Source organism: Centroberyx gerrardi, chromosome 1, assembly GCF_048128805.1.
Source record: "Centroberyx gerrardi isolate f3 chromosome 1, fCenGer3.hap1.cur.20231027, whole genome shotgun sequence".
Taxonomy (NCBI): domain Eukaryota; kingdom Metazoa; phylum Chordata; class Actinopteri; order Beryciformes; family Berycidae; genus Centroberyx; species Centroberyx gerrardi.
The window spans coordinates 1,691,591-1,704,001 of NC_135997.1; the positions used below are offsets into that span (position 1 = coordinate 1,691,591).

At 41.8% G+C, this 12,411-nt stretch overlaps 1 protein-coding gene across 1 annotated transcript in view; it reads right to left on the reverse strand.

Annotated features, from left to right (window-relative positions):
- LOC139924351 (protein kinase C-binding protein NELL1-like) overlaps positions 1-12,411 on the reverse strand; it is a 234,798-nt gene that overhangs the window by 69,166 nt on the left and 153,221 nt on the right. Inside the window, exon 13 of the mRNA XM_078283149.1 lies at positions 11,926-12,051. Within this exon, the coding sequence (XP_078139275.1) occupies positions 11,926-12,051 (126 nt within the window). The remainder of the gene's footprint in view (positions 1-11,925; positions 12,052-12,411) is intronic.

The window sequence follows — 12,411 nt, forward strand, 5'->3', positions numbered from 1 at the left end:
ATACGGTACACAAAACTGTGGTAGTTGCTAAGGAACGAGTGAGGAACGAGTGAGGAACGAATCAGGAGCGACCCGATAATTAATGAATCGTTAATGAGAAGTTCCTGAATAACTCTGAATCGAGGACTATATAGTAGATAATGATGAGTTACTAGAGAACAGACAGGGAGATACTATATTAATGAATCATTAGTTATTAGTTCATAAATATCTGCGAATAGACATACTGACCACTTTCTTCATGAGTAGTTCCTGATTAACTATGAATCAGTCACTGAGCGGCAAAAAACTAGTAACGACTCATTAATTACTCATTAGTTAATCATTAGCTACTGTTTTTGTGCACCCCCAAGTAAAGTGGTACATCATACTGAGTAGTTACTAAGTAATGTGGAATGAAGTAAGTAAGTAGAAGAATTCATGAAGTAATGAGGGATTACTTAGTAACTACTCAGTATGATGTACCACTTTACTTGGGGGTGCACAAAAAGAGTAACTAATGATTAACTAATGAGTAATTAATGAGTCGTTACTAGTTTTTTGCCGCTCGGTGACTGATTCATAGTTAATCAGGAACTACTCATGAAGAAAGTGGTCAGTATGTCTATTCACAGATATTTATGAACTAATAACTAATGATTCATTAATATAGTATCTCCCTGTCTGTTCTCTAGTAACTCATCATTATCTACTATATAGTCCTCGATTCAGAGTTATTCAGGAACTACTCATTAACGATTCATTAATTATCGGGTCGCTCCTGATTCGTTCCTCACTCGTTCCTTAGTAGCTATCACAATTTTGTGTACCGTATTGTAAAGTGTTACCCGGTATTCACTGATTACTGTACTATAGAATGCACTATTGCAAGTGGACCATATTGTCAACAGCAAATATGTTCTATGTACTGTATGAAATGGGGTTGGGCATTCCTATTTACTGTATAATACTTTTTCCGTTACTGTAGTATTTACAGTGTTTGAATGTATTATGTTTTACAGAGCTGAAAGGCTATAGGTCATGGTGGTAGAGAGCTGAGCAGGAGGCTGTGAACATGGTGCCATGCCATTAGACTGTGTTTGGTGAAATGTATACACTGCTTTGTTATTGTATTTCTGTGTTTGTTTTATATTTGAGTAGCTAGTAACATGATAATCATATCTTAACAGGCTACTGTGCATAAGTGTAACTCTGAAAATACAAACAGCATGAGCCTACTGATGAAATGAAATATTCATAGCAGTGTTTTTTTCGTTGAGCACATGAGTATGTAGTTGGTTGTTAGAGAGATGTATTCATATGATAGCTTGTGTGTGTCATGTTTTGCATTTTGCATTAAGAGTTTTTGTTTTTTGCGTTTACAGTTTTGAAAAAAATGCAACTTAAGTTTCAGAAAATGTGTGTTAGCAGTTGTGAAAATTGTGGCTGGCCTTGCAAAGTACTACCTTTGTCTCTTCAGTGTTCAATTAACTTTTTGGTTCACCAGCCAAGAGCTGGTAAACAAAGATAATTTACGGGCCAAGAATCACTTTTACCAGCCAAAATAATTACAGTTTTTTCCAACAGCTAAGACACATTTCCTAAAATAGTGCTCCATTTTCCCAGAACTACACACACAAAACCAAAACCACACACTGATGCACACTGGATACACCTCAAACTTCTATAGGGAAATCAAACACTCTACTCAAAAACATGTTATCTTCCCTTTAAATCAAACTTTGCCTTCAGACGGCATACAAAAGCCATCAAATACACACTGACACTACTGAATACCCAGAACACACTGGTGAGATCAAATTAAAACACTACTATAAAAACCTGTTACTGCAACAAATCAGGAACCATATACTTTTTCAGAACAACCTCTATACATTTTGAGCTTTGCAACATCATGCTATCTTACAAATGACATAAGTGTGCAAGTAAAATAAAAAAATATCGAAATTCAAAAGTGTTATTACCTATGTACAGTACAGTGAGCTGAAGTTGGGTGAAAAAGTAAAGTACAGTAAAAATAATTCCCAAGTAGCCTATTAACTGTGTAAAATAAGGAATAAAAATAAAACCAGTTGGTACATATATAAACTCACCTGTGACTATTTTTATTCATCCTGAGGTTCTGACTGGTGTGTGAATAATTTTGCTCCTTAGTATTTGCACCTTGAGAGTTGTGTGTTAATTGAGTTCAGGTCGTGATGACATGAGTTGAGTATTTCTGTGTAGAGTTTTGGACAAAAGGTTAAACAAATCTGCAACATGAGTGAAAGCAGGTGAATCGTGTTTATTGGTTTGGGAAATGAGAAAATTAGAAAAACTGTAAGATGTATTTCACACTTTGGTATTAATCCTCCAGTAACATTAGTCTAGTTAATCATCCAGAAGGTTAGACGCTAACGCTTTGTGTAGAGCAGCGGAACAGGCAGCCAATCAGGAGCCTGTTTGATACAGAGCCATTGTTTTGCTTTGATTTGATTGGCTCACAGTCACAGAGGGTATACGGTGGCCAGCAGGGACAAAGTTTGAAAACAGGCAAAGACCAGAGGCTGAAGTTATCTCTAAACTTCAGCCTCTGGTCTCAAAAAGTTAGCGCCCAGTGTGGCAGGTGACTCTTATTGATTTATGCACCAAAGACAAATTTTACCGCCGTTTGGCACTTGGCGGGTCGTAATTTTGGACGCTGCCGTCAACTCGCCATGTTTACAACCGCTTTCCATTCTCCTTTGTCAGCCTTTCCCCCGGCTCCTCCTGGAATCAAAGTCAAAGCCCTAGCAGAGACAGTATTATATATATATATAGAGACAATGCACTCTATCAGTTATGAATGGGAAAATCCATAAAGATGGCGGCTCCTACAATGTAAAACGTGTCGTCAGCGAAAGCGACCAATCGACGCACCTTTTGTGTGCAAATCATAAAGAAAATCCGCCAATTATACTTTCAGGTTCACGCAGCTGCAGAACTTTATTTACGACAACTGATGCAAGTTTGGGGCAACATCAACCGTCTCTGCCGGCGACCGTTTTATTAATACATTTGAAATAATTATATAATTTGATACAGATCTGTTGTTTTGCTTTGGTTTGATTGGCTCACAGTCGGAGAGAGCGTACGGTGGCCAGCAGGGACAAAGTTTGAAAACAGGCAAAGGCTGAAGTTAACTGAGGAATTTGAATGTCATCGTCTCAAAAAGTTAGTGACTCTTATTGATTTATCCACCAAAGACATATTTTACTGGCGTTTGGCGCTTGGCGGGTCGTAATTTGGGACGCTGCCTTCAAACTCGCCATGTTTACAACCTCTTTCCATTCTCCTTCGTCAGCCTTTCCCCTGGAATCAAACACGCTTCATGTTCCCCTCTCCCCGTCCATCTTCTATCATCTGTGTTGAGGTGTGGAGGATCAACCTAATACATTTTGGCATTTTGTAGAGTCTATTATAATCGGATGGGACACTTGTGTCATAGGAGATAATAGGAATATCAGTTCAGTCAGACAACTCACGTATTGTGTGTGAGCGTTTTACACAGAAAAAATGTAAATACAGATTTTATTTTGGCGTCAAGGCTCTGTTTCACATCACTCCCTGCGAAGCGCCATGTAAAGGCAGCCGAGAGCAGGGAGAGATCATTTGAAATTAGTATGAAACAACCAAAATCCCTTATTGACATCCATAACTCATTATAGACTAGTGCCTGTTATTACACAGAGAAGTGTTTTGCTCTTACTTCAAACACAGAACCAGGCTCACAAGGCTTAATCCAAATCTTCTCCAGAGCAGATGTCATATATGCAAAAATATGTGAGTCAGGAAGATGCCAGGACACGGCTCTGTTTCTGTTGTTTACACACTAAAACTAGAACTTGAGACACGATCGCTAAAACCTGAAACGCACGTATCAAATCCCTAAACCAAAAAATGCAAATATACAAGCACATCTTCTGCTTTTCACTCAGTTTGCAATTCGAAATCACGCTTTTTGCAAAACATTCATTTGGAAAGCACTGCCATGCAAAAGGCTAAATTTGATTTACCACTTTGCTTTAGCGCTATACGCATTAAATCTCCTTTGTGTGCGCTAACTGTAACTACGAGGATATCAAGAAAACATCCAGCAGCATTACACTTGGATCACTGACACTTTTCTGTCATATCAGATAGAGTTTAACATTTTTAGTCTGTGAGCCGAGAACGATAATCAACTCCATATACGTAATTAGTGTCTACTAGATATTAATTAACAGAGCTTTTTCATTCATTTTTATCTCCCCAGTGTTTCATGTAGTGTATTTTATTGTTGTTACACATTTTCCACCATGTTTTGTCTTGCTGTCTATCATCACAGCGCAAACATCATTAGTGATATAAAGTCGTCATAAAATTGTCTGTTTTCGGTGTCTTTGCCGCAGCAGCGAAACACAACTCAAGACTTTTTTTCGTCAGCGGGCTCTACAGCCTAACAGCAGAGATGGACTCACTCTGTATTAGGGCGTCTATGAGTAAAACCAACACTTCATGATTCACTTTTACTTTGCATAGTAAATTTCTAAAGCGTATCCTCCTCTCTTAAGCTCCAGCCGTCGCCTTGCTCACGAACATCAAGCAGAACACCGCGGTAATGTGAAATTTAATGGTCAGTGACAGGCCCATAAAAAAGAACAGAGCACGGCAGTATTTTTGGAGGTTTTTTTTTTTTTTTTTGCATACGCAGAGTCGTCATGCTCGCTCTCTGTCTCGGCCTTGCTGCTCACCTTGACGTGATGTGAACTCAGCAGAGATTTGTCCCGGGAAAAAAAAAAGAAGAGTAAAAAAAGTATTGACTGCCTGTCATAGCATTTAGCTTGGAGGACACGGATTTCCATAAAAGTAGTTGGGAGCAAATTTCTGATTTCTCTGCGATAATCCAGCCAGAGTTCAGGAGGCGGGTTCCTTCTGACCCGCCGCTCAATTAATCCCACTTTACATCAATTAATCCCACTTTACACAGCCGCCTCTGTGCTGCTGCTGCATCACCAACCTTGAGCGTGCAGCCACTAGAAAATCTTAAGATTCAGAGAGTTTATTACCTGCATTCTGGTGACTTTTTATGTAGAAAAGAACGATGAAAATATAGTACACTTCCTTCTCCTAGCATGCCCACGATCCCAGGCCTCTTCTGCTCTTTGTGGTAGACAGACTTCATTTCACTTCGACATCTTTGCTCCACACAGAAATCAACTCGACAAACTGCACAAGACAAACACTTCTCCCTTTAAGACTTTCAGGCAGAAAGGTGAACTTGTCCTTCCGCGATGACCGAAACTTGCAGCTGTATATTTCTTTCTCTTCAAACTTCTTTTTCGCAGTATACTCTACACCGTCACTGAGCTAATACCGTAACCATAGAGACTACATTTTGTGAGTAATGTATTTTGTTGACTGTTCGGAAACAGCAGTGACAGTACTGGGACTAGAGTTTTTGTCAGTGGTGATTCAATCCAAAAATGATTCGATTTCAGCTCCTTCAGCAAAGATTCAGTGCATCATAAAATCTCACATTCTGCCCATGATTTGATTCGATTTGATTCGATTCAATTAATTCCGATACTTACAAAAAGTATAATAACTCTACAAATGTAATTTCTAAAAAGTAACTTAATTGATTTAGTTGGGAATAATTAAACATATGTAAAGCTTACACCACTTCAAAGCATCACATTTATTTTCAACATACATTTTCAACAGCTCAGCGTGTCTATAGTATATTTTCAGCAGCTCTTTCTGGCCTACATCCTTTCCACAAAACACCTTAATGCGATATTAATCAATATTAGTCAATCCCAACTTTTCAAATCGATGCAGTTTGTTTTTGCGTTACTATAAATTAGCAAAATTTAATATTTGATCCACACTGGGAGAGAGGCATGGAAATCAGGAGTGGAGAAAATCAGAAGGGTTTACAAGCTGCTGAGGCAGAGCGCTGGAGACCGAAACATTTTATTAATAATACAAAGCACTTAAGACCTGCCACTGTTAAATAGGAGGAATTCTGATTAAATTACAAATATGCTCATGTATTTACATCATGAATTACAACCACTTGGTCGGTGGCATTAGCCTGGTTTACAGTCTACAGTACCTGACTTCACAATTCATATCCTCTCTCTGTGTATGTAGCAACAGCAATGAACCAGCAAGATAACGCAATTCATTTACTACCCAATGAAATATACAGCTCAAGGCAATGGAGGAAGATGCTTAGGCGGCAATTCACATTAATGAAAGCACGTTCCATTAATGCGGTCTGTCGGTAAACATCCATCCCGTCGCCACAGTGCATATTTGTTTTCTGTGTGTGTTCAGCTCGGGGAGTAGGAAGGCTATGCATCAAAGCGGAGAGAGCGGCGGCGAGCGCACAGCCGAACGCCTCCGAGATAAGCGGGCGTAATGCGAGGATAGACATCACTTTGGACGGTAGCGGGGGGAGGGGGGGGGGAAGCGCTTCGTATATCAAATCTTTACGGAGAAGCTAAATATATAACAGTAGATTCTCAAAGCCAATTACAAATGGATGAGAGGGAGAGGCCTAAGAAGAAAAACTTAGTGTGTGACTCTCTCCCTAACTGTGTTTGATGGGCTTTCTAAATTGGCTGGTGCCGAGCCAGCCTGACAGTGTGACCTCCATTTTGAAGAGTTAATGTATACAGGGAGGGTTGCCAAGGTTTCCAGTCCCGTCACACCTGAGCTCCACATTCATTACATGTATAATTGGAATTGGATTTGATTAAATTTTCATTAAACATATAAAGTGTCTGGGGGGGGGGGGGGGGGGGGGGATACAGTCTTTTCCAATGCTAAAATTTGGTAGAATAAACGGACCAACTGTTGCATGAAATTAGCGGCACTCTTCTGGTCAGCCATACAGCGGAGCATATAGCCAGAGCGTACTGTCTATGGATAGCAAGTTGCTACGAAGTCCGGAAATTGAACATTATCGACCGGCGAAGCGCTCAGCAGGATAGAAGAGAAATATACAGTGAAGGATCTAAGGGGGCGGGTTGTTTTGCAGCTGCTGCCTGCTTAAAGGGTTAGTGAACCATAAGCAAACACTTAAATCTACTCAGTTCAATCAATACAGTTAAGATACCACACTGTGTTTATGCTGGCTAAAGACGTAATAAAAGGCTGTGGTAAGTGGAAAGACTAATGATGTTAATTACAACAGTCCATACATCACAGCTCTTGAGTCCTCAGACAGAAATAAATGAGCAGTAGAAAAGCAGCCGGGCGGGACACCGAACTCTCTTACTGGTTAAATCGCCATTTTCACCCGACCGGTCACACTGTGTTCTAAAGCCAAAGCTTGTTATGGATTAGGAGTTCATTTTAAAATGGTTATACAACACTTTATCTCCAGGCCGGAGCGGAACCTGCTGCTGGAGCACATTTGCAGGACAAGGCCAAAAGGAAGAAGGAAGGACCGTAAACCTCTCTTTGAAACTCTAATCTCTGCAAGTCTTATCTGCGGCTGCTTAACACAGGAAACAATTCCTCCAAAACCCAGAGATAATAAGATAAGTACACAGTGGGAGTCAGACGGCCATTTCCACAATTACCTATGGCAGCCAACTATTATCCGCCAACACACAGAGTCAGAGATCATAATGACCTTCCACAGGGGAAATCACTTCAGCTTTCTGCTTGCACTGCACCGTAAAGACTAAAAGCAAACACACTTGTATCATCTACACTTCGGGAAACTGGCATCGTATCTGAACAACCTGTTCAAGTCATAATCCGCAACATTTTCATATGAATAAATGTCCGTTTTGCTACTCTCCATCGCCAGTTGATAGAATAGTTATTCAACCTACATCCAGTTCATGAACACTTTACTATTCCATTGTCTGTTCTCTTTCCTGGGAAAAATCTTCTGCCGCACAGGAAGTGATGCGTTTTATATTTCCGGTTTGTTTGGAATAAACAGTAGAAGAAGAACTGGGGGGTTAGCATGAGCAGCGATAGCCACCATGGCTGAACAGACAAAGAAGAGAGAAACTAAAACTGCATCAACAGAAAATCCAAGCTCCGCCCACACTGTTTGATACAAATAAAATCAAAAAATAAAACAGGATCTTGCGGATTAGCACATTAAATATGAATCATGTAAACATAATCAATTCATAGCATCAAATCGCTGAGTACGAATAGATATTTTGAACAGCATACAGGACATAAAATCATCCCGGACGATGTTGAATTGTGAGCTGTTTTTTGACAAGGGGGTTTTAGAGCCTCGTGCTTCCTGCCACCTCTCCTCCTCTCCTCCTCTCCTCCTCTCTTCCTCCCTCCATCCATCCCTTGTTCCCTCAGAGCTGCCTGCCTGCCTCCATAGAGGTGAAATCAAGTGTAACCACAATTACCGCAGCCTCCTATTGTTTACAGGGCACCGTCTTCACAAAGGACAGGCTCCACCGCCAGGGAGATGGAGGGAGAGAGATGGAGAGAGAGAGAGAGAGAGAGAGAGCATGAGGATGTGAGTGCCTTCCGATGCAAACGGCAATACATTGTGTAAGGACAACGCTGCAGTAGGTGTCATTCTATTCCTCGGAGGGGAAAGATGTTCAGCTGGTGATATTAAAGTAAACGCAGACCGTACAGTGCCCACGGTGATGTAAGGTAAGGTCTGTGGGTGGATGAAGAGCTCTCTGATGTAGATAGAGCTGAGGACACACACACGCACACACACACATACACACACACACATACACACATCATCACCATCAGTGGCTTTTATCAAGCACCGCCTGCAGTCTTTGTGTTCCTGTTTATCTCTTCGGCCTGATTTTCACCCATTTATTCGACTTCCTTACATCTGAGTAAGCTTATTATGATTAATGACCTTGTTTGGAAGCTCCTCGGCTCCGTGCACCAAAGCGAATTTCAGCCTCGACTATTTGATCTGAATAGCTACTGAAGTTCCAAGGTAAACTTTCTCTGCACCAATCGCCTGATAGACCGGTCCAAGGCCTCGCGCATTTCTCTGTATAATCACAAACTGGTTTCCACTGCGCCTGTGTGTGTGTGTGTGTGTGTGTGCGTGAGTGTGTGTGTGTCCTCCTTAAAGCAATGACAATATCATTAACAAAAGCCTTTCCGGTCCTCAGACACAATGAGGAATAACAATACAGATTTGAGAGCAAAACACCAATTACAGAAGAGAGGAAGCTAATGTGGAATCATGTTAGCATTGTGAAATATGAGCAGTCGCCACCCTGCGCCATGAATGCTAATTCCCCTTTATATTCAGGCAGAGGATCTGAAACCCTCAAGGAAGAGAGAAAAGAAGAAGCAGGAGGAGAAGGAGGAGAAGGAAAAGAAGGAGAAGCAGGACAGAGAGAGAGAGAGAGAGAGAGAGAGGATTTATCTTTCCCAGCAGATGTAGAAAGTGTTCCTTGGGCTCAGAGACAGCAGCCAGGACAGTTTACAAGCAGCAAAATGGATTGATTGTCCATGGATCCCCGTTCCTGCATGGCTGCCAACTCTGAGCTAATTAAAGAACACTCCTCCAGAGAAACAGTGAGCGGCAGCCGAGCGCATCCTACTCACTCGCGAGAAAAAACGCGCCGCTCTGAATACCTTCAGAGAGAAACGTAGGACAATATGTTACTATGTAAAGCGGCTATGTCAAAACAGGTGCCGCTGTACTGTGCGGTAGCTGGAGACGCGCACAGCGGCTAAACATAGGCATGGCATTTGCTTTGTGTTGTCAAAAGTGGGTAAGAAGTTGGTATGAGTGTTTTTGTTCTGCCCGAAATTCAGCTCCGACGCTGAGAAGGTCAAGAATGGGTAGAAAGCAGGATGTTTCTAATCTGCATTTACCAGAGACAAGTGACGAGCCAATCAAAAAAAAAAAAAAAGCCCAATGGTTGTAATCACTCGTTGTTGTTGTTGATCACTCGCTGATTCCTCCAACCTTCAAAAGACGCAGGCTGAGGTATTCATCAATCAATCTGCATGCTATTTGCTGCAACCCTCTAATCTGAGACAGACAGAAAATATCTTCTGCTGCCTCTTCCGGTGAGCTGGAAGAGCGGCAAACAGCAGTGAGTCACAGTTGATAGGACGCCAACAATGTCCGACACGCTCAGGAGTCACCGCAGGCTGGCATGAGTCAGCGTGAGAACAGTAGCCAATGAAAATTCTGCATAAATTAAACAAAAAGAAGACAAAAAGAGAGGACTCAGCGTACACACTGGAGCTGACTTCAGTCTTCGTTGCCTTAGCATCCTTGACTCCCCTATGCACGACAGAAATGGGGATGAATCTGGTGAAACTGTATGATGCATGTCGGCTCTGTGTTCTGCTGTTTACAAAAAATACACCAATGGGCCTGAAGGGGGTGTTGTAATTAAAGGTCAGACTTTGATCACATAAAAATAGAAAAGGAGGGAAAAATAGAAAAAAAAATGAGAAAAGGTGGGAAACTGTAAAGTAGGCTAGTTGTTTTGTGCATTATACCGGTTCCCACCTTTCCTATTTTTTTTTTCTTGTTTCTAATTTTCCCACCTTTTTTTATTTTTATGTTCTCTGACCGATTGGGAACCGATCTTTCCACTGCCTTTTTATGTGGATTCCAGAATTTGATCTCAAACATTTCAGACACCACTGGTCCGATTTTGACGAAACTTGGCAAGACGATGCATTTTGCCGCTGTGATCTGGTGTTTAAAAAACTTGATTGAAACTGATTGGCCTGATGGAGGCGCTATAATTAAAGGGCAAAATTTCCAACTTTGAGAGACCAGAAATGCTACACCATGAATCTGACTGACATGAAACTTGCTATGCAAATACAGCTTTCCTTGCAAATTACACTAATTGGCTTAATGAGGGCGCTATAATTAAAGGTCAGAATTTTAAATGGGATTTCTCAGACACCACTGGTCTGATTTTGGCAAAACGTGAAGAGATGATGCATGCTGGGAGTGTGTTCTGCCGCTTGATAACATTACACTGATTGACCTGATGGGGCGCTATAGTTAAAAGGGTCAAATTTCTAATTTTGAAAGGCGATAGCTGCTAGAACTTTCTGAATCTGCATGGTGATTCATAGCGGTCTGGTCAGTCTATCTTCCACTGATTCACTGACGTAATTTCTCGCCCCAACCGATTGGTTGATGTTTGTCACTTATCAAAATCTTTGACCAATCGCAGTAGCAAAGCAGATTGATGTAATCTGGAAACGCCTCAGAGCGACAACAATCATGTCAGAGTTCACTTCCGAGCTTTTAAACAGCTGATTGTTCCTGATTTAATGCATCGATGACATTACGTTTTTTAAGGACTGACGAAATTGCTAAATCTAGCTCGCTATCATCCAGTTCCTTTGCCGGCTGCCATTTTGGTCGTTGTTGTCGCTCTGTAACAGTTTCTTAAGTAGGTTTGTCGTGCCTACATCCACCATCCAATCAGGTTTGTTGGACAGTAATAACTGCCAGTGGATAGTCTTGACCAGACCGCTATGAATCACTATGCAAATTCAAAAAGTGATTCATGGGGGTTGGACACCAGGCAAGAGCATCTCTCTTGCCTGGTGTCCAACCCCCATGAATCTCAGTCTTTAGCACTTTGGGCATCCTGATTGGCACAAAGGGTGCTTGCATCATTCATGGGGGACGACATGTTTACCTATTTCTGACTGTTTCTTTGCTTGTGAGTGTTCGTAAACAGGAAGTAGAGTTTTTTTGGCAGTTGGATCAACTGACCCCTCCTCTACAGATGGCCTTGTGGCACCGCAGCAGGTCGACTCACTATCCACCTATCAGACACTGCGGCTCAGGAACACAGTGTGCCCATTGTGTCTGTGTGTATGTGTGTGTGTGTGTGTGTGTGTGTGTGTTTAATATCATGTCAGTAAGGTGCCAGCAGCTGCGTGCGGACGTACCAGTGCAGGAGTATTCGTCCACTCTGATGAAGCCAGGCAGGCAGTCGCAGCGATGGCTGCCTGGCAGGTTGACGCACACCGTGTTGGACTGGCAGTAGTGCATCTGGGTGGCACACTCATCGATATCTGAGGACAAACAAAGCAGGTACAGTGGATTAATAACTCCCTGGCGGTGCTGTAAAGGCAGTGACAGACAGGGAGACTCCTCAGGTGACTGATGAGACAGTAGAGCTCAGCATTGTGGCACTTCGGACTCTGGGCCTCTCCTTGTTGTCTGCTGGGAGAGTTTCCCATCTATTGTCCCCAAAAATTGCCTCAACTCAACAATAACCCAGTCCCAAGTGCTGGATTAACTTTTCTGGTAAAGGGAGCAGTTTCTGTTATTCACACAAGACATGACTTTCTGCTTTTTTTTAACATAATGCTACCATTCACACAACACTGGCAATACTGTTAAATTCCTCTGCTGCCATTTCCCGGACATTA